The 23,088-nt window shown below is 40.6% G+C and overlaps 1 protein-coding gene across 3 annotated transcripts in view; it reads right to left on the bottom strand.

Annotated features, from left to right (window-relative positions):
* Positions 1–23,088, bottom strand: part of supt5h (SPT5 homolog, DSIF elongation factor subunit) — a 66,546-nt gene that overhangs the window by 21,599 nt on the left and 21,859 nt on the right. For all 3 annotated transcript variants that reach the window (XM_076281821.1, XM_076281822.1, XM_076281823.1), the window contains 9 exons: positions 17,008–17,097; positions 16,849–16,919; positions 13,441–13,546; positions 10,148–10,241; positions 9,578–9,714; positions 9,180–9,335; positions 8,927–9,073; positions 8,703–8,849; positions 874–999 (listed from right to left, as the gene is read on the bottom strand). In XM_076281821.1, the coding sequence (XP_076137936.1) occupies positions 874–999; positions 8,703–8,849; positions 8,927–9,073; positions 9,180–9,335; positions 9,578–9,714; positions 10,148–10,241; positions 13,441–13,546; positions 16,849–16,919; positions 17,008–17,097 (1,074 nt within the window). The remainder of the gene's footprint in view (positions 1–873; positions 1,000–8,702; positions 8,850–8,926; positions 9,074–9,179; positions 9,336–9,577; positions 9,715–10,147; positions 10,242–13,440; positions 13,547–16,848; positions 16,920–17,007; positions 17,098–23,088) is intronic.

The following is a 23,088-nucleotide window of genomic DNA, read 5'->3' as shown; positions in this document are numbered from 1 at the left end:
AAAGGTGGACCTCCAAGGCCCTACGGTTCTCGAGATATTCACAGAAAGCTGTCTCCGGCCACCTACAGGCCAGTTGGTGTATAGTAACATAAATTAATTTATTGTGTGGCCCCTCGTGAACGGAATTCCACGAAACTTGGCGTGCATTCAGAGGGTGTCATAATGATCCTACACTTCCAATTTCGTGCAGTTATGTTAGGTCACAGATACCTGCGATTACAACACCTCATTTTTACTTTTTTGTGTATAACTAGGTGGCGCTATACATGAAATGAGTGGTTATGGAATGGGTTGACATGGCCCTTTGAGATCAACATACAAAAAAAAATGGTCCTCCTAAACCCTACGGTTCTCGAGATATTCACAGAAAACTGTGTCTGCCCTACCCTCCTTTCGGGGGGTCCAGTCCAGCGGGGGGGGCTACAGATCAAAACGAAAACAGGAGGTTCCATGCTATCCATGTGGGGTTACATGCCCACCAAGTTTCGTGTACCCCGGTCTTACAGTGTCCCGGGAATCCTTGATGGAAATTTGGACATGCGAAAAAGAAAAAAAGAAAAAAAAAAAATCTGACTAAACCTATATGACCACCGCTTCGCTGCGCGGCGGTCATAATAAGTTGCAATTTGGTCCTTCAACTGTTTCTTTTTTGTACCTTAACTTTTCCAGAGTTGTCTCACTTTCAACATTTGATATGTTGTCTATGTTCTATTGTGAATACAACATAGGTTTTTGAGATTTGTAAATTATTGCATTCCGTTTTTATTTACAATTTGTACCTTGTCCCAACTTTTTTGAAATCGTGGTTGTATTAGGAAAAGTAGTGAGAGTGTAAAAAGGAAGAAAGATGAATGTGTAAAGCGTGGAACTAACCTTGGAACCACCGGCGAGGACCAGGTGACGCGTCTTACAAACAAACATGCCACCATTTTCAACCAGTTTCTTACAATGAAGGAAGGCAAATCCTCGGAAAAGGTGACGGATCTCTCCTTCACGCCCCTGCATCAAAAAACACAACCATTGATTAGACAGATATACTAAGCAGTTGTCATGTTCAGTCATACTGAGAACATGACAAAGTTTGGGCTGCCTTTGAATAATACTTTCCATTACATTAATGCCCAAACATTGCTTACCAGACAATGTGATTTTCACATGGGTTTTGGGACCCATTCTTGATATAGACAAGGTTTGTAAGTTTGAACAAATCTGAGACGGTACAGCAACACCCTTATTTGATTTGACATAAATTGTGTGTGTGTGTGTGTGTTGGGGTGGGGATGGGGGGGGGGGGGGGGTGCTACAGAATTTACAGAACTTATTCTTTATTCATAACAGCAACAATTGCAGATTCCCTACAGTACATTGAGATTAGGCCTACATACTGTGGTGTGTGGCATATTCAAGCATTGTGGAGGATTACATCCAGTGACCTGATAAAAAAAATGCTCCTTTCTTTACTTCTGTCTATGTTTGTAGGCTTGCCCACATCTCTGTTTGCATCTGCACTGGTTGGCTCTCCGTAGCAGCATATTAGCAGCTTTTCTTTTTCCTCTCCTACATCTTTTCTTGCACAGGCTCTGTTGTCCTGTTGGATACTGTAGGTACTGAAGCTTTCCCCAAAAATATGGGAAGTAATGGCCATAAAATTAGCTTACAACCTTATACAGACAAGGCTTACATGCTATGAATATAAGACTTTTTGACCAGAGACGAAGCTAAAGGTGAATAAATATATCTCCTGTTGCTGGATCAGCAGGTAAGATGGGACGCGAGTGCCACTCGCCTCGCCTAGACTCACTAATCCCAAAGTACAAACAGTACAACAGCTTTGAGAACTACCAAAGTTGATAGGTTACGGGTACACAGATGAGACATGCCTCTCCGGCTTCGTGTTTTTGTTTGTTTTTATGTAATGTTTGTCATTTCCATCCGACTTGTGTGTCATGTTATTTTGTACATACTTGTATGTTGAGCGCTTTGGGTTGCACTCTGTGCATAAAAATGCGGTATATAAATAAAAGCGACTTGATTGACTTGACCGATGGGCTACCAAAGTTGAGACTGTTGTACAGTAGTTTCTAGATGGCCTACACACAAAATTAATTTCTGTCAATTAAAGCTGTAGTTGGCAAGTCTGACAGATTGAGGGGACTTAACCAAAATTTTGAATGTTTACAACTCTTATAGCTCTCCCCCACTACCACTGAGCACCCTCTCATGAAGTTTGTGCTCATCAGTGCGCACCAGACTGCACCAGACTGTGATTGACAGTCAGATATCACACAGCCCTGCTCTGATTGGACCAGAAGAACCGGGAGCTGTGGATTTTTGGAAAACAAATAACAGGCTCTAGGTGGAGGTAGAAGTGCGGGTTTTTTTCTAAAACCGGCTGATTTATGTTGTTCTGTCGAACTATGGAGTGTCGGTTTCAGTGAATATGATCAAACAAATCTTGCAAACTGCAACTTTAAACCTCGCTACTATTCTCTCTTATCACGCAGCTTGCCTGTCTTAATGTTTCTGTCCAAAATTGTGTGAAAATCGTCTAATTAACTGCCAGAATTCAAAAAAAATATTTTTAGAGGCCCTTTCGTGCTCCATTGCAATATGTTTCGCGTTTCCTCGCAATAACTTTTGCGTTCCCTGGCAAAGTCAAAAGTATTGTGAGGGAATGCAAAATGGGCACTAAAAATAAATTCCCACTTTCAAAGATCATTCCCACCATGGTCCTTCAGGGGCTCTGTATGAATCTATGTATGTCTCAGTTGAAAAACAAAACAGGATTTGCATCCACACACACATTTTTTTACCTAATGTTTTAAGAAACCAGTGTCCTCTATTCACACAAATGTACTAAACGGAATGCTATGGTACATGAACCTCTGTCAGAGGAGTACACATGCAAGCTCTATATCTTCTTAGTAGGGCTGTCAAAATAACTGTTTAATTTCGATTAATTAATTTGAGAAAAAATAACTGATTAAAAAATCAGTGCAGATTAATCGATTCCGTATGACCTTTGACCCCGAGCCGTTAGTCAGTAACAATTAGACTGTAAAATGAAGGAGAGAGAAGAAAATGTGCTGACTGGATCATTGATTGGAACATTTACTTTTAAAAAACGGCCTGATGGTTTTGCATATCACCGGAGTTCATCAACTCTGTAGTCGCACATCAATGCAAAGAAATAAGTGTTGACATTGAGGGGAGTGTTAATTTATTTTCATTGTGTCCCCTAGGTTATATCTGTGGCCTGAAATGCCTTGTATGTGAAAAAAAACTTCTTCCCTAAGCACTTTTGAATTTTTTTAACTTTTTTGGTCGTTTGGTGGGTGCTTCGTCTCCCCCTAGTGCTTCTCCGCGGAAAAAACAAATATGCAGCTTTCTGGTCGCGGACCAAACACATCCGGATGTAACTCAGCGGAAGTATCCAAACGCGCCTCGAAAATGTAGTCAGATTGTAGTTTCTAAGAAGACTGCAAAACGGACTCCGACTTGGCTTTGTTGCTGTTGAAATTGTAAGTAGCCTACCCTTGGGTGAACTTCGTTTTTGTAGTGTGATTTGATAGTCTATTGAACAATGTGTTTGCTCGACCGTTTTATTGCGAGTCCTGTATGTGTTTAGCTTGGTTTCTTGATAGCTAGCTCGCTAGCTAGTGGGGGTTTAGCGTAGCAGTCACTTGCTACAGAAGACTTGGCCAGCTTCACTCGCGGTCCGCACGCGGAATCACGCGACTTTAATTTGTATTTTTCCAGTGACGCTGCAACGACGCTGCAACAACCCAAACAACCGGTAGATGTCTCAAGTGAGCAGGGTGTCTCGTAAAAAGAAATGGAGCCTGGAAAACCCTACACAGACTTCACTACAGACTTTAGCAGACTGGTTTAGAAATAATTTAATAGCCAGAAATATGCCTGCCCTGCCCTAATAAAGAAATATTTGGTTAACTGCGAGTGAATCCCGTTTGCAGCCGTAGAAAAAACGCAGGACAAATTAAACATTCTGGTTTTCTCAGAGGGCAACGATGATAGACAGACATAATTTGGACCAAATATAGAGCATATTAACCTCAGTTGCTCACCCAAATGCCTTCCTGTTACGTCCTGTTACAGGCGATAAACGATTTTTGATGGTCACAAGTTTACTTCATTAGCGGTTTATTTTTTGATTATTAAAGATTTTCATTTAAAGGTTTGACTTTGTGCTTATTCATAGAGCATTTAGTGCTCTCCCCAATCCCAGACGTTCACATTGCATGTTTGTTTGTAATGGATACAACCGCGAGATACGCGTTTGACGGCAATGAGTTGTTAACAGACATGAACCAAGACATATAGCCCAGCAGCAAATCTAGGGACGGTTCATTATTTATTGAAGGGGCCACCGGAGGAATTTTGAATGCTTCAGTCAAAAGTTGCATGACCCTCCCTTGCCTGTTAGAAATTGTTCAATGACCGTCGGACAGAATTGTTAAAAAAGACATGACCCTCCCCTGCCAATTGTCGCTGTCTTCTGCCCGCGCTGCTTTGCGCCAAAGCCACACACTGTGATAACGTTCTTAAATCAATCTTTCCTGTGAGCTTGCATGCTACCAGTCCTTCCTTTTCAAATGTGTTGCACCTGTTGGCACAATTTCACAAATAATCATATGTGATTAATAATATGACAAATAATCCCTGTGCACGGGGACCGAAACAATGCATGCCAACTTTTTCCGTGTTTATCACGTATTTTAACTTTCCCCCGCTGTCTTGCCGTTTTAATGTTTTCCCGTAGAATATCCCATATTTTAATACTCTCATAACAGCCCTGCCATCGGGCTGTCTCTGTGTTGCCCTGTTGCTACCTCCTTGCCCTTCCAACAAAACAGATGTCTTCAAATCACCGTTTTCTTTGCTTAAAGGCGAACTTGTGATGTTAGTGATGTTAACCTATTTAGGTTAAACGCCGTGATTGTCGTGAGAGCACGATTCATTGGCGCTTGCATGTTCGGCATTATACGTGCGCACCTGCCTACCATCAGGCTACTCAGCTACTAGAGAAAGAATTTCCCCTGTTTGTATGTTCACTCCAAGTTGGCCTACCATAACTTACCAAATCTGCACTGTAGACCCTAACTGGCTATTTATATTTTTCTGTGAAATAAGCAAATGTATTTGTTCAACTTTATGAAGCAGAATTACGCACTAGGCTACTTGGAACATAACACATTTGACAAAGGACAGATGTATGTTGCTAGTGACAAAATATTAACTTTCAGTGTTTTACGATGTCTTTGTCATGGGGAAGTGTTTTTCCCCATGCATTTATTCTAGGCTACTGTCAGTGACTGACGCGAGAGAAGCGGGGTCTGTGTTGTGTTGCGTTAATTTATTTTCTTTGGGCATGCCGTGCCGTCCACAACTCTTCAGTTCTGACAAAGCCGAAATTACTCCTTTTGAAACAATGAGTGCAGGAAGCGCGTTTGTATGGTTATATTGCTTGACGGGGGGATCCCAAGCAGCTTTCAGCCATAAGGCTACTTTGAGAACATTTCCTAATTCACCCTATTCGGCAAAGCCTATAAAGCAGTTTAATTAAATGGAATGTTAGTTGTAAACAAACAAGCTACTTGGTGAGGCTTGGCCTCACAGATGCGCTCGTGACTTAGATGGCAAGAAAAATCTTCACGATATAGGCCTATTAACTGACCACCCAATTCACGTTGGCTCTCTTGTTGGCAACAAATCACACCTTCCCGCCTCTGTGACCGCTTAAAAGAAGTCGAGAGGACTCCTAACTCACAGACCTATTCACAAACCTGCAGCATTTTGCAGGAGCTTCCAATCGTGAGGAAGCAATTTTGCATTGTAGGCATAACTAAAATGCAATAACGCCACCAACAAGAACCAAAACTACTCATTGTTAACATGTAAATTAAATGTAATGTTTCAATGTGAATCAAATTACAATGTTCTCCTCTTTGCAAACGTAGCCTATATGGTGACAGATTAATTTAATAATGTTGCAAAGGTAGGCTACTGCATCAATCCATACTGTAGGCCTATGTTTCATTAGGCTACTAGGCTATTTGTTTTGCCTTACTCTTTATTCATTTAGGCTAGGCCTTTTTATTCAGTTATTAATAATTTTCCGTCCTTCGCACTACTTGTGTAGGGCACGCATTCTCCGACCTGTCACCTGTCACTCATCATCGGAAGGGAGGTGTTTGGAATCATTCCCGCGTTACAATCGTCAGCCAATCAAGGTGGTCACTTCAGTCAAGCTCGTGCATGAGTAATGACGTCATCCATAGCAATGAAGACTCACTCCTAGTTTAGGAGTTGTCATTTTTCTTTACCAAGAGTAGGTCTGAAAGGCTTTGTGAATAACTTTTAAGAGAAAACTCAAAGCTAAAATCTTTTAGTGCGATTTAGGAGTAGCCTACTCCTAGTGGTAAGATAAAAGCCTTTGTGAATAGCCTACGGCCCCAGTTATTCATCATCTTCCGTCCTTGTGTAGCGCACGCATTCTGAGACCTGTCACCTGTCACCCATCATCGTAAGGGAGGTGTTTGGAATCATGCCCGCGTTACAATCAGCAGCCAATCAGCCAATCAAGGTGGTCACGCTTGCCCATTTACACAAATTAATGGTAGAATATTACTGATGATCATTGTTATTTAAGAACATGCAGTGTGCGTAGGGCACCAAAAACATCTTGCTCGTAAAAAAGCACAGGCCTTTATTTTGGGCAAGCCTGCATTCGAGGCCTTCTGTTGAAGAATTTTATATAAAGCCTGCACTAACAGTAATCCTCCTGCCCCTGATACCACAGCTGTGGATAGTGTGGAATGTTCAAGTAATAACACAATCCAATGTGTGTCTCAATTGTCCCCTGCTGACCACCTCACACATTTCTCTAGATTTTGCAACGAACTTACATGACACAATGCCATAAAATATGCCAGTTTTAGGACACAGAATAATGTTTGTAATGATACCAGTTAGGCCTACGTTTAACAGTAACAAGTGTAATGAGCTATTCATTGTCGAAGGTGCATGGTGAAGTGAAGTTCTTACTTTGGAAAACAAACATTTGCCGATATCATCGCCGATATCATCAGAATATTGCAACAGATTCTGTGTGATCTGGACTGCAGGTAACTTGTTAAGCCAGTGGTTCTCAAACTTTTATTTCATTCCCCACTTTGAACTGATCATCCAGAACCATAAAATAATAAAATTATTCCACCTGTATCAGTAACGAAATTCGATCTGCGGAAATATTAAGTAGCCCATATGCTAGAAACGGATGAAGGTAGATCCCGAGGCACTCTGCTGATTAAAAAGTCCTTTATTGAGCGGACACTGACGCACTGACGCATTCGACTCACAGAGTCTTTATCAAGGTGGTCATCCTTTGTCCGTTTCAATCTTATCTGCCCATTTCCCTTGAAGAGCACCTGAAACATTTTCATTCACTAGTGACTCACTGCAGCGCTCTCCCATCTTTTTCTCTAGCCTATATGCTATTTCAACATAATTAACATAGCAACCAATAACATCACAGGAAAACAAGTTTTCATCACGTAATTTCATCACGCAAGTGAGTGTGTCATGTATTAAAACGGATGGAAAGCTCTAAATCAAAAACGGCGCTGTCCATCAACAAAAACAGCATTGAGTTCAAACGTAACTTAAAGTCCCAGCCATTTAAAGGGACAGCGATCACTCAAGACAGGCTTATACCACAACTGTGAGTGATGAACGTGAAATGCTTTGAATAGCTAATAAAACACTGCATTTAGAAGACAACTGCATGTAGAACCACACTAATCTAGTGAAATATGCATATAGCATTCACAGTTAAAGGAGATTTCCGGTGTGATTTTGACCCAAAGTGTGTTTAAATATGATACCGAGTGTGAACGTATGTCTCATAGCTCATCTCGGCTTGTCACCTGCACCCCTGGCGCTAGTTAGCCGATGCTACCAACAGTTTTTCGATGGGGGTGCCTCGGGCATCGGCCTAGCCATGCATATAAATCACTGTTTTACACCATTTACGAGGCTCAAAGTAGCTCCATACTTCATTGGTAGACTTCCGAGGGCCTTGACATTTAAAACGAGACATTGAGAACTTTGAAAAAGCACTGGTAGTTTATTTACAAGACGATTTATACAGACAGTACCTTCAGGAAGTTTACTGTTCGCCGCCATCTTGAATTTAGTCACGGAAAGTCGAGCGACGAGTACGAATGAACAGGTATGATAAGCGATCAGATTCCAAAAATAATTCTGTGGAAATGCATGGATTCCAGTTGCTGCTAATGGAAGCAACTGGAATCCATGCATTTCCACAGAATTATTTTTGGCTGCGTCAGGCTCACATGTAATACCAAAATTACAAAACCCTGCCTTTGTTTATGAGCTGCCAAGTGCCAAGGTCTGGAAACATGTAATTTAGTGAGACAAGAATGAGCCATTCAGAACCCTTCATGACATGAGAAGCGTGTTGAACCACCTCAAATTTCCCTTAGAAAACTGAAGCAATACTACAATGTCATACAAATCTGACATAAAAAACATGATTTCTCTCTGGAATGAATAATTTATATTGCATATGAAATCACAATATATTGGTTAAAAAAAAAAAACCACACATTTATATAACTTTCCCAAATTGTTCAGCCCTACTTACAGGACATGTTACATACCGAATGAGGTCCATCTATGACTTTCACAATGTCCTTCACATGGATGTTGTTCTGCTCAGAGTCCAGGGCCACAGCAAAGCGGTTATCCTTGCGTCGGTTCACTGCCTGATGGCGCACTGTCTGCACCTTACCATGCATATTCAGCACCTAAAAGAAAACAGATGGGTGATAAGCACAGAACCTCTGATGAGACATGCACTCTGAACTCAAGAGTCTTTGTATACCTGGAAGGTCTCTCGCTCCAGCCTGACAATTACTCCCACAGTCTGGGGCTCCAGCTGCACCAGCTCTCCCCATTCATGCTGCCCCCCCGCATCCACACCAGAGGCCGTTTCTGAGCATAGCTGGAGATCTCGTGGCAAAACTTTCAACTGTAGATAGAAGAAAATAGTTATGAAAAACAAGTGCCAAAGGGTTATGGTATCAACAGCCACAGAATTTCAACGTCCAGACAGCATCCTAGTAACAGTAGTTTACCTCATGCATGGTGAGGTCAGAGAAGAGGATGACAAAATTCTCTTCGACTCGCACAATGAGTCCCGTGTCACCTTCATAGCGCCCAGCAATCACCTTAACATGATCACCCATACGGAAGTATTTCCTCAACTCACGTGCAGGAAACTCCAGTGGGTCCTGTGCAGAAACAATCAGTATACAATAACAGCTGCAAGCAACACTGATTTTTTTAAAAATACATGATGTAATTGTTATCATTATGACAACCCTGTCTTGTTATCCTCATATGGTTATTCTTCCTGTATAAAGCATAAGTATTCAGAATTATGTGCATCAATAAGTGCTTCGACTATAACGTGACATTGTTCTGCATTCCATGCAGGACATAAGAAGATAGATGCTGTGGGTAAATGTAGCACCTTGAGGTCCTCATGTTTGGGCATGATTGTGATCTTGTTCCCATCCACACTGAGGATTTTTCCTTGGAGGTTGATCAGTTCACCCTCACACACCTCCACGTTGTCCCCAGCCTGTAGATTATGCTCCTTTTCCTTACCTGCAGAAAGAGAAAAAAACAAAAAACTCTGGACAAAAAAATCTGGATTTCCATGACCTATAATGAGAAGATTTCTGAGCAGCCGCATAGCGTTCAAGAATCTTTGACTCTTTTTAGAGCGGAATATGAATAAATGGGTATTGAAGAAACAAAGTTGGGCTAACCCATCACCACTCAAACATTCAGTAAAGCTAATAAACAGATATACACCAATTCTGTGTGGAAATACATTTGTATTAATGCGTTTTGGCAAGTATATTCTAAACTGCTACAACAACATTCCCTGATATTCCATGACTTTGCCCCAGATATGATAAAGTTCCCTGATTTTCCATGTCTGGAATAGACTTAGCAAAATTCCATGATATTCCAGAAATTCTATGACCCGTGGGAACCCTGTACAGTAGAACAGTTATCAACTTGAAAACAGTACCTGTGGTTTCTGTGACCACCTCCAAATCAATGCCCTCAGGCTGATCCTCAAACTTTTCCAGTTCAGACAGAGTGGGCTTCACACCCTCAGTAATCTGATGGAAAGTGGCAGAACCAGGAAAAAGACATAGAATTCAGAATAGCATTACACTTGGGCACATTAGTTCGGTTTGAGAAGTGCTTTGGACATAGATATGGGTACACAGTTTTGTGGGGACATGCAGTTGTGGGGTCATGGTATACGTGCAGTTTAGTCAGTATATATATCTATGCAGTTCAGTTTCCCAAATCCCCCACGCAAGATTCTACATGCAGTTCAATGGGCTATACCATACCAATGATGCTCATTGAGCTCAATGCAAATCAAACCAGCTAATAGGCGAACTGAAATAAAACCATGCCAATCTCTAGGTATGGTGAAGGGTATGTGATGTGGGGCTATTTTAATTCTAAAGGCCAAGGGAACTTTATCAGGATGCATAGTATCCTGGATCCATGAAATAACTGGCCTTTAAAAATAAAAATTTGCCTGCCTCTATGGGAATTTAACATAGGGGTACCAATACTTATGACCCCTGTATTTTAAGGAAGAACATTTATTTATTTAGGATACATTATTCATTCACAAAGAAATTGGGGTCCTTAAAGGTTGGATATTTCCTCATTTTTGTACTTAAGGCATTAAGATCAATTTCCAAAAGATGATTTTATATTCCTCTTTTTAGTCAAGTTTAGCAGAGGTGCCAATAATTCAGGAGGGTACTGTAGCTGTACAAAATATGACCGCCGCTCAGTCCTACCCATTCTCTCAAAAATAAATCATGCTTATCAATTTGTGTCCATCTCTTACTCCACCCCCTACTCTTGCAACTTTGGTGTATGTTTGTGTGCATGTGTGCGTTTACTTTTGATTATTTTGATGTGTGCTTCTCTGTGTGTGCGTGTGCTTGTGTTCGCTTGTGGGTGTGTATGTGTGTGTGTGTGTGTGTGTGTGTGTGTGTGTGTGTGTGTGTGTGTGGGGGGGGGTAATGGTGTGTGTGTGTGTGTGTGTGTGTGTGTGTGTTTGTATGTGTGTGTTCGCTTGTGAGTGTGTGTGGGGCGATAATGGTGTGTGTGTGTGTGTGTGTCTTTATGTGTATGGGTGTGTGTGTGTTTGTATGCGTGTGTATGTGTGTGTACATACCTGTGTGTATGGGGAGGAGGGTAGGGAGAGGTGTAAGAGGGAGAGGTGCAATTTGACACCATTTTGAACTGAAATATCAACAACCTTTAAACTGCATCCTCTTCAATCAGCATCAATATCAGAAGGCTAAACATGATTCCTTATTTCGCACATTGGCCGAGGGGACTGCAGAGGGGGCAGGCTATACAGCGGGGAAAATAAGTATTGAACACGTCAACATTTTTTTCAGTAAGTATACTTCCAATGAGGCTACTTGCATGAAATTTTCACCAGACATTAGTATTAACTCAGATAATCCACCCATATAAAAAAATCCATAGGTAGAGTTATGTGTAATAAAGTGGAATGACACAGGAAAAAAGTATTGAACACGCCTGCTGAAATTTCTTGTGGAAAAGCCTTTATTCGTAATGACAGCTTCAAGGCATTTCCCGTATGACGAAACTAACCAGTTACAGTATTCTGGTGTGATTTTGGCCCATTCTTTTCAACAGATAGTCCTTTAATATTGAAGATTCCAGGGGTCCCTCTTGTTAATCCTGATCTTTAGTTAACTTCCAAAACTGTTCAATTGGATTGAAGTCAGGGCCTTGATTTCCTTTCTCTGAAACCAATTGAGAGTTTCCTTTGCTGAATGGTTTGGATCATTGTCCTGCTGGAAGGTCTAGCCATGTCTCATCCTCATCATCCTGGTGGATGGTCAAGATTCTCCCAGACCAAAATGACTCAATTCATCATTCCTTCAACTGTATGAAGTCTGCTAGTATCATGAGATGAAAAACAACCCCACACCATGATGCCACCACCTCCAAACCTCACTGTTGGTAGGGTATTTTTAGGGTGATGCACAGTGCCATTTCTCCCCCAAATATGGTGTGTAGTATGACATCCAAAAAGTTCAATTTTGCTCTCGCCTGACCAGAATACATTCTCTCAGTATTTCATAGGATTGTCCAAATGTTGTGTAGCAAACTTTTAACGAGCTTTGACATGTTTTTCTTCAGCAATAGAGTCATGCGGGATGAGCGTGCATAGAGGCCATGGCAGTGGAGTGCATTACCTATGATTTTCTCTGTACCAACTGTACCAAGTCTTTCTGGAGCTTTCTCCGAGTGGTCCTTGGCTCTTGGGCTACTCTTCTGACTATCCTTCTGACTTCCTGGTCAGAAATCTTGCAAGGAGAGCCTGTGCATGGCCAGTGATGATGCAGTGATGTTCCTTCCACTTGCAGATAATGGCTCCAATACTGCTTGCTGGATGCTTCGGAGGTTTTGATGTGCATCTGTAACCAGTTCCATTGATATGTTTTGCAACAATAAGGTTGCAAAGGTCTTGGGAGAGCTCTTTGCTTTTACCCATTATGAAATGTTTCTTGTTTGACACCTTGGTAACAAAAAACCTTTTTATAGCCCACCAGTATGTCCTAACCTAGCTTATATCAATTTGCACAGATAGGAGGGATAATTTCTCTAACTACTTATAGATTCCAGTTTGTTCCTTGCCATTTCTTGCCTTTGAGTACTGCTTTTTCTTAGCGTGTTCAATACTTTTTCCCTGTGCCATTCCACTTTTTTACTCATAACTCTACTTTTAGACATTAATGTTTGGGTTTTTATATATGTGTGGATTACCTAAGTTAATACTAATGTCCAGTGAAAATTTCATGCGAATAGCCTCACTGGAAGTATACTTACTGAAAAAAATATTGACGTGTTCAATACTTATTTTCCCCGCTGTATATAATCATCAAGTAGGCCTATTAAATGATGTAGTCAAAGTCATAACTTTATGTTGGCCATCCTTATGAGTGGACTATACTTAATTTGTTGTGTCTTTTCTTTTAAATTGTATGTCTACTGCAATCATATGAGAAAAATAACTATATACTGCAAATAGTTTTTTGAATCGAATCTTGAGCCTAAAAATCAATAATGAACCAAATTGTGACATTTCTGTATCGTGCACCCCTATTAAGCGTGTTGTTTGGGTGACATTGGGTGATTGGGGCATGCCCTACTCTTTTTGCAAGCAGCCTCAGGATAACTGACGCCCATGTTATTACACTATACAGTCTCAATGTTAGATATGTAGCAAACAGCATGGAGGCTTACCACAGCAGACATGGCAAACGTTTTGAAGAGGAAGCCTTTACGGCTGTAGCGGTTTCCTTCGAAAATCATGAACTCCACATCATGAGTCACTTCCCCTCCAAGAGACCTGCATAGTTCAATTACACAAGACAACATTAAGCCAAAGCAAGTACAAGTTTATTATCTTAAAGTTGATCTCCTCTATCTTGCTATACATGTACATCCAGGTCTCTAGCCCATCATCTCTGTCTTTAAAAAAACTCTTGAAGACTCTAGTAGTAGTAGTAGTAGTAGTAGTTGCAGTAGTAGTAGTAGTAGTACTAATAATTCCTAGATATTCCTAGATTTTGAGTGCCTTTTCACACTCTTAGAAAACAAGAAAAAAAGAGTTGAGGAAAGCCCAGGCAGAGCAGCATCTTCCCTTTCATTGGCTCATCACAGAAACACCAACAAGGTGGGGTTCATGCCAGATTATGATCCAGAGGGTGCTTGAACAAGAGAAGGCCCCATCACAGCACAGGTACTGAAAGCAAACAGGAAAACCAGACACCTGGTACCCACTTGGCAAGATACAGATGGATAAGGCCTCCTTGGTCGACCCACGGTCTAACGATACATATATAGCTGATGACCGCCAGGAGTTCAAGACCAGAGCGGTAGCAGAAATTCCGTCACAGTTGGCAAGACTGGCCCAGAAATATCTCTGCATCCCGGCCACAAGTGCTCCTTCAGGGCATTTAGCATTGGTGGCAACATTGTTACATGCCACCGGTCTCTGTTGAAGCCAGAAACTGTGGACAAGCTTGTGTTCCTGGCTAACAATCTGTAGGGCCTATCAAATGACAAATGGAGTGTCCAATTTTAAGATTTGTTGTTGTGTTGCTTTTTTCAACTGAGAAGACACCAGTTTTTCTGTTCTTTGCATCTTTTGTGTCCTTTAAGAAAATAACTAAAACTACATTTGGTGCATCATTAAGAGAACAAAATGTTTAAAACCAAATGGTTACATTAGGCTGCAGGTTAGTATCTCTGCATTACACAGAAGAATTTTCTTTGCCAAATACTGAAAGTATTTTCAGTACAGTGTCTGTTCCTTAACAAAAAAAGACACCAGTTTTTCTTGTTGTCTGCATCTTGGGTAGCATTTAAGAACAAAGGACTTAAAGTAACTAAGTGTAGTGCCTTTTAGAATGGTAGAAATGCACTAAAGGAAATAAACCCAATACTTTAAGCTTTTTCTTTGTTAAAGTCTCTGCATCTAGTGTACTTGTTTTTTTAATATGCAACATCATGTTGTATAATTACAGTTTTGCACAATAAATGTTCTAAAAACTACATACAACGTTTCTTTCTTTCTTTTATAAAAAAATTCATTTAGCAGTTTGGCTTTCCTTAGGGTCTATGTAACCTGTTCTGAAATGGTTCTATTATCGTGATATATATCGTCATCACAATTTCCAATACATATATGGTGGAGAAAAAAAAGCTTCACATCACATGTACAGTAGAAAATGCACATATTAATAATGAAGTTCAGACACTACATTAACATTACAGATTTTCATGACAGTGGTGTTACACGTTCTGATGGCAGATGGAATAAAAGACCTGCGAAAGCGTTCCTTCTTACATGATTTACATTTTATATTTACATTTAGTCATTAATCTGAAACTTTTATCCAAAGTGACAATTTTTCTGCCAATTCATTCAATCTTGACTGAAACAATGTGGGTGTTAGACATTACAAAATGTTGATTAAATGTTGATAATGACAACCCTAGACCAAACACTAAGTTGAAAATAAATTGACACATTACTAAAGTGCCCACTCGTTGTACCATAAGGCCTTTTCACACAGAGATCACGCTAAATTTGCGGGAAGAGGGGACGTCTTTTTGCCGTCTTTTTGTGTCTGAAAGTGAGGTGAAAATTTGCCGGCCTGCTGATCTGTTCACATGATGTTGCATTTTTGGGAGCCAAGAGGCAGGATCAGCTATAGTAAATTAAATTGTGACGTGCAACAGGGGGCGTGAAGAGTGATAGTCGTAGGCCTAATGTGCGTGGGCTTTTAGATACAGCAGGTGTGTGATTTCAAAAACCATGGCGGGAGAACCGACTGCACTTTGGTTAGCTTGCATTTGCTTTGCTGTTGCTGTTAGAATGTTAAATTCTTGCGATAGATGTCTTCAGACAATAAAACGTAATTTGGAAGGGAAATTGAAGAGAAGAGTTGCCCCTTGCCTTGGCGATAGAATTTATTCATGAAATCGTTCAATATTACAACAATAAAAATAGCTTGTGTACTGTCTTAATTGAAACATGCTTTGCGAACAAATGATAGCCTAGGGCAAGAGAATGGACATCTCAACATACAGTAAGGATACATTAGAAGAAGATGATTAGTGTAAACTTTGTCACACGACGTGATGAGCATGCTACGAGTCACTCTCAGCATAATAAGTTGTTCCTCAATTTCTAAACAGAGATGTTAGTCTACGTTGTGTTGCAGACATTTGGATCCATAACACCGTGGACGTCGATTCCGATGTAAACATATGCAAATAACTTACACATTGTAGCCTAATTGTGGAGGTTTCTTTATTTGGAATTTAAATCCGCATTTTTAAAATTGTGATTGTTTGTGCTAAGGCTGTATTGGTGTTGTGATAGGCTATGTTGTAAGACTGTGAAATGAATCAATATCAGAACAAGAGGCTTTTGCGCAATAGAAGAATACAGAAAGGTCAACGATAATGCACCTTACTGTAGTGGAGTTCGTGAGACGGAAAACGACAGGAAAACAGCGTTTAAAATGTCCATTTAAAAGGTACCCTAATCTGATGCACTGTTGTGCATTTTAAATCAGAACTAAGGAGGAATGTGAGGAGGCTGCTAAAGAGTGCATCTACAATCAAAAATATCAATAACATAATCCGGTCTATGGATGTTTGCTTCGTTGTTCACAGCGCGGTCTTTGAGATTTTAAATTACACATTTTAGTTTTTATTCGGCCATGCTGAAGAGCTGGTAACTGCTATTGTTTGTGCAACTATACTACATGCAAAAATGCACAGATTGAGTTATAACAAAAAACATGACACCACTAGACTGTGGTAGTAAACAAACTAGATCCTAAAAGAAAGGTGCTAGCTTCCCTGGCTGAATGGTAGGCTATAAGCTATTAGCCTACACAACATAAATTGTGACTATGCTGGCGACCCAAATAAAATCTCCTGCGACCCACCTGTGGGTCGCGACCCAGTCTTTGGGAACCAATGCTATAGAGTACATTTTGTACAGGATGCATGCAAGATTACCTTTAATCTCAACCATCATCAGTTTAAACTCAAACTGCTGTCTTAACAGTTTTACAACAGTAGTGAAAAGAAACTTCTTGGACAATCAAAAAGACACAAGGAGTATCATACCTAATCTTTTCAGCATCAAACAACCTCTGAGGGGGCCTCTTAGACTTCTTCCTTTTGGCGAACCAATCTTTCTGTGAAGGGAAGACAAACTTAGAGTAGAACAAATGCAGAGTGTACACATCCATCAACTCAACCTACTACATAAGCTTAAAGCCTCACCATGCTCATGCGAGCTTTAATACGGTCCAGATCTATTCGTGGGATCAGCTTCAGTGATATGGTGTTCTGACTAGGTTCAACATAGTCAACCTAAGACAAAAAAGAAATGAAAAGAATAATTAAAAATCTGCCTTTAACACCATTGATCCACTCATCCTCTTCTCTAGGTTACAAGCCATGAACATCAACTCAGCTCTGTGTCACTGGATACTGGACTTCCTGAGGAATAAAATTCAATCAGTCAAGGTTAACAATACAACATCATGCCCTCTGACCCTGGAGCGCCACAAGGCTGTGTGTTATCTCCTCTTCTGTTCTCCATCTACACTAATGACATGAGAATCTCACCATCACTCAGTCAAAGTATTTAAGTATGCAGATGACACCACCATCATCGGCCTCATTAGTGACAATGATGAGTCCCAGTACCGCAAGGAGGTGAAATGGGCTACGCACTGGTGTACGGAAATGCGTAACCCTAACCCTAATCTTAATGCTTCAAAAAACCAAAGAAATGGTTATGGACATGAGAAGGTGGCCTAACACCAAACGTCTATTATATGTGAACAGCGTATAACCTTGACTAACTCCTTTACATTTCTTGGCTCACATATCAGCCATAATTGGAAATGGGACATGAACACCACCCACCTTATCAAAAAGGCAAATCAGAGACTTTATTTCCTAAGACAACTGAAAAAGTTTCATGTCAACAAAACCCTTTTGGTGCTCTTCTACAAAGCCATCATTGAAAGCATCATTTCATCTTCAATCACCATCTGGTATGGGAGCTCTGACAGTCGCACCAAGAGGAAATTAGAGAGTTGTCAACAAAGCCTCCAACATCACTGGTTGTGACCTTCCATCAGTCCACTCTCTGTATGCTGAACGCAGCTTGAACCGAGCAACCAAGATCATCAGGGACGCCTCACATCCGAGCCATGACCTCTTCCTGCCCTCTTGAAGACGCTATAGATCTCTGAAGACAGTAACGATGCGCTTCAACAACAGCTTCTACCCTTCAGCAATTAGACTCCTGAACTCCTGAAGATTTGCAACTCTACTTATTTATTTATATTTATTGAATTTATCCCCTCCCGCTAATAACCTGAGAACAAGCAAGGATGACTTCTTTGATGTACTGTTGTGCTATTTATTGCACGACCATGCAATGCAGATAACAACATCAACGTGTCAAGGTTACTAGAACCACATCCATGTTAAGTTAATAATTTTTTAAGTTGTATATTTTTCAGAAATGTTGTAGAACTGGACGATTCTAAGGGCCCAGCACAAACAGAGGGCCCCCAGAGAGCCCCCCTAATAATACTATATATTATCGAGGGGCCCAGAATTATTGTCTATTATACAACAATTGGGTTCTATGGAACTATTTATTTGTTTCTGATTGGCCGAGAGACATTCCATGAGTTGGAATATCCCTGGACATTTCAACTCAGACTTTGCACAGCTAATAATAAATCACTCCGCTATACAATGCGAAGATTTGACACAATGTTCTCATCCCAGCTCTCCACTATTTCAAGCAATGGGTTACTCCTTAGCAAACCATAACGAAAAAGTGCTTCACCACATCTGTGGATTATGCCACACAGTCAACTTAATGTAAGTAAGATAAACGAGGATGCTAATTGTTCTCAGCATTGCCAGCATTGTGTATAATATGATTGTCACTTGGAGGAGATGTGTAGATAACTAACGTTAGCATAGTTAGCTAACCGCTGCTAACGTGGTAGCATCGTCACGTCAGGCTGTGCACAGTGGTGTAACATTTATTCACCATAAATTCATAAAGTTGAGTGGTTCTGCAATGTAGGCTATGTTTCCGTTTTTTTTGCAGTACCATGTCCCTTACATGACATGGCCCAGTGTCCTTGTAACATGCATGCAGCAAACCTAGATATGAATGTGATTTCAGCCCGACTTTCAAATTTTCTTTCAAGACACGTAAACCACAAAGACCCGTAACGAGGGATCTGGAATGTTGGTTACCTAGCAACCAAGACGCTGTCTATTGAAAAGGGAACTATTTTTTGATGCATAAGAACGATGTCGAAATTAACATTTTTAAACAATATTGGGGTGTTTTCAGATGATTTAGTTTGTGGTAGAATTGTTGTATAAAAGCAATATAGCACGAGTGAGAGTGGGGTTGGTCATGGATATTCCCACGGCTGTTGTTGCCTGCGCCACTCGGCCTCCGGCCGAACAAAACCCGTGGGAATATCCATGACCAACCCCACTCTCACTCGTGCTATATTGCTTAATCATAGGGCCCAAATTATCGAGCAGTGACCCTGGCATCAAACATGATTACCCTAGCATCCACGATAGCAACCATGTTATTTAGCATAGCAACCACCATATATACCCTAGCAACACCCTAGTAACCATCCTAATTAACCTAGCAACAACCTAGCAACCACCACTATAGACCTCTGAAGTTTGCCTATAACTTCTTGCTTTTTTTTCCTATGGGAAAATAACATGGGGATTTTGAATTATCGGACCTGTTAAACTCTCACGGGGATGAAGAAATCGGAAATGTAAACATTTTGCTCTACACAGTTTTGTCCTCAGACTTTGAGTGGATTCTGTGATCTTCAGTAAGTGAAGACGGCACACTTTTGTCTTTGCCACCCCAGAGCTAACTTACAATACAACTTGCCATAGGTAGTTAGCTTCAATTAACACCCATATCTCCTTATATGGGCAAAGATGGCAGCTTTGGTTCCTTTTTGTAGGCGAACTTCAGAGGTCTATAATGTAACCCTAGCAACCACCATAGCCAGGGCTGTACAGTGCGACATATATGTCGCACATGCTACAAAAAAATGAGTTTGTGTGATGTGCGTTGTGTGATGATTTACCAACGTAGCACTGGTGCTACAGTAGGCCTATACAGTTTTGCTTATGGCAATACAATGCATGCGTGTGAGACTGACAGGGAGGCTACAGCAATTACCTTCTATGTGATCAGTGCAACTGGCTACACCAGATGTGATAGCGGCGCGTAGGCTACGTAAAAAAAAAAATAGACCCGTCTTCTGTTTTTGCGCGTCGCGAACGGAACTCTTCGTTACGCGCCCGGTGTAGGCTCCCGGTGAAACGCTTGTTTGTTTGTTTGAAGTGCGCATGTATAGACTACTTCTGTGAGAGGGGAATCGATGTAGGCTACTTTGATTTCAACTTAGTTGCAGTCTACGCGATTAAAAACGATGTCTACTTGTTTGTAGGCATAGTATCCAAACAATCCAACTCCAAATCAAACAACACCTTGCAAATTATCCTCACGAATCAAACAAGTGATGGCTATGTTTAGCCTAAAGGCCCGGCTCGACGCACCCGACCTGTAGCGCGACAATGTGACGTCACAGAAGCGCCGTAACCATTTATACTCGCGCGTCGTGGTCACGACACTAGTTGCAATATTCTCCTGAACAGAGGTGTCGCTGTTGTGAAAAGATTAACGCTAACTACGTTAGGCTACACAGCAGAAGAAGCTGCATTAAGAAACACTAGTAGCAGAGAATGTAAACGGGTTCTGCTATTACCTAGCCTCTGTGATGGTACTTCAGACTTTGGTTGCTACTATTCACAACTACCACCATCATTATCATCTAGTTTCCAAGGTGTGCGCACAGGTAGATAGATAGATAGATAGATAGATACTTTAGTCATCCCGAGGGAAATTTAATCATTTAAACAGTTTAGTTAGCTGGCTAGCTAGCTAGCAGCTGGCTGAGTTTGTGTAATTTCCTGAAGTGGAAAGAGATTTTGTTCAGGCCTTAATAGATATCCTTTGTTTGAAAATAAATCGTTTCTATTCTTTCCTCTTAATTCCATGTGTTGCAACTCTGACTGGTAACTTTGTTAACTTATCCAGCAAACTATTAAAAATTCACGACTGTAACAAAACACTGCAACTCGCTTGCCCTCGAACTAGTCCATCTTCCTGTTTCCGCCTGGTCGCGCTCGTCTGAAAAAAAATGAGTGGTGCGCTACCGTGGGCTACACGGCCAAAACCCTGGCGCGCCAGAGAGATCTACGTCATTTTGACGTCACGTTGTCGCGCTACCGGTCCGGTGCGGCGAGTATAACCGGGCCTTAAAGCGAAAGTATCTTCCGACCGGGCCGGGCTGAGGTGATTAGATTAGGCAAGCAGAGGTAGAAGTTTGTGGCAATCGCCTTGTTGCTTTGCATTTTTAGTTCAGTTTAAAACTAACAACTTATCCAAACAACACCATTCAGATCTAAAACTTAGAAGAAAAAAGTCCACCGGGACGTTCGCTTCTATCTGTCAAATATGAGCCCACTTCATGCGCAACAGTCTCACTTAGTGCTTAATAACCTTTACAAGATCGGTTCCGAAAAAACCTTCACGACACTTTAATTAGCCTACGACTGCGTTAGCCACAGACCTTCAGCTATCTTTAGTAGGCTACCTATTGTAGCCTATGTGTATGGAACAGTCTAGGGATGCATTTGACATGTCAGTTAGCCTACTCATTTGCACCACTGGTTAGATGTAATTAGGGTATTTCACTCGTGCAATGACAATAAGGTTGAATGTAGGGTTACACTAATCTAAAAACTTAGAAATATGAACTAAACGTGAATTAAATCTTAGTGGAATAAAATCTTCAGCATATCTTCTACTTATTCAAAAATAAATGAACTGACTTCCAATGCATGAATAAGAAAAATTAACAAAAAATCAATGGCATGACCTGTCTTCCTGATACCCATTGAAAAGTCTAACTGCATGGAACTGTCATGGATTGTTTTTTTGTTTTTACAAAAACACAACAACCAAATAACATATCATGCTGATAGCTTTTGTTCATCTCAAACACAATGTAGCCAGGTGAGATGTTTACAACTATAGTCCAGTCATTTTAAGTCAAAATAGGGGTCAAGGTTGAACAAATTGCAACACAAGCAAACTTAACTGATTTTGAATCCTCAATATGTCCTGAGTAAGGGAAAAAAAGCCCCGAAGAATCCCGATAGGGGAAAGTTTCGAAAAAGACCCAAATATACCCTATTCATGCGCCTATACAGTATTTCTCTCACGCAAATAGGGGAAAAAAATTAACCTTCACATATCACCATGAAAATTACTGAGTTGATTACTTACATCAAGACAAACAAAAAATTTATTATAAGTTTTTTGAAAATGTTTGTTAACATGGGCAAACTGGGCATAATGTAATTACGTATAGTTAATTTGTAAATACCACAACGGAGCTAATAGTCCAGGCAAAGGTCTGACCCAAAACTAATTGCAACAGAATTTATTTTCACATTTTTATATTTCAATCACCATAGTAAAAGACCATGAAAATCCAGTTGGTGGAAATATGTTAAAATGAGGGTTGTTTTATGCATTATTCTTCAGCAAATACTGACAAAACTGTAATTAGAATGTTGTAGAATACACATTCTAAAGAATATCTGACCCCATCTAACTTAACATGGAATTTTACAATCTTGCATTGTTGAGGAACATTCTTTTATTTTCAAAGAGTTCCTTTGGCTTATTTTAGACTGGTTTGTTGAAAAATTGGTGTCTATTTTTACATTGTGGCCCTTTGAATCAATGGAAATGGTTGTTGAATCTTTAAATAGAGCCAAGTGGGTTTTTGCATGTAAGTGTTCCACAATGTGTAATCTGTACAAACACATAGTTAGGCATTATTCAGCCTAGGAAAGTGGTTTTGGTGTTTACGTAATCTGATTTAGAGGTCACTGAAACATACAGTATATCACACTAAAGTATCAGTCCATCATTTTGCAAGTCTTATAGTAATTGACCTCTTGCCCAGGGGTTGACTGATATACTGTACTGTCTGTCCAATCAGAGGGGCCTGTATGATGCCCCTTTACTTTGCACAATTTTTGTCTAAAACAATAATCGGACAGCACAGTATGTTTATGTTAGTGAATGCAGGAAAATTGTGAAGGCAAAGTTGAAGATGGACATGATCATGTCCTAATTCGACAGAAGGGTGCAGATGGGATAACTGCAGTTAGCCTCCAAGTGACTTTATTGTTGTG

The sequence above is a fragment of the Alosa pseudoharengus genome, unplaced genomic scaffold (assembly GCF_046254945.1).
Source record: "Alosa pseudoharengus isolate Yale_2024_CS ecotype anadromous, Long Island Sound unplaced genomic scaffold, YU_APseudo_1.1 YU_APseudo_1.1_scf_13, whole genome shotgun sequence".
Taxonomy (NCBI): Eukaryota; Metazoa; Chordata; class Actinopteri; order Clupeiformes; family Clupeidae; genus Alosa; species Alosa pseudoharengus.
This window is presented reverse-complemented; position numbering and strand designations above follow the sequence as displayed.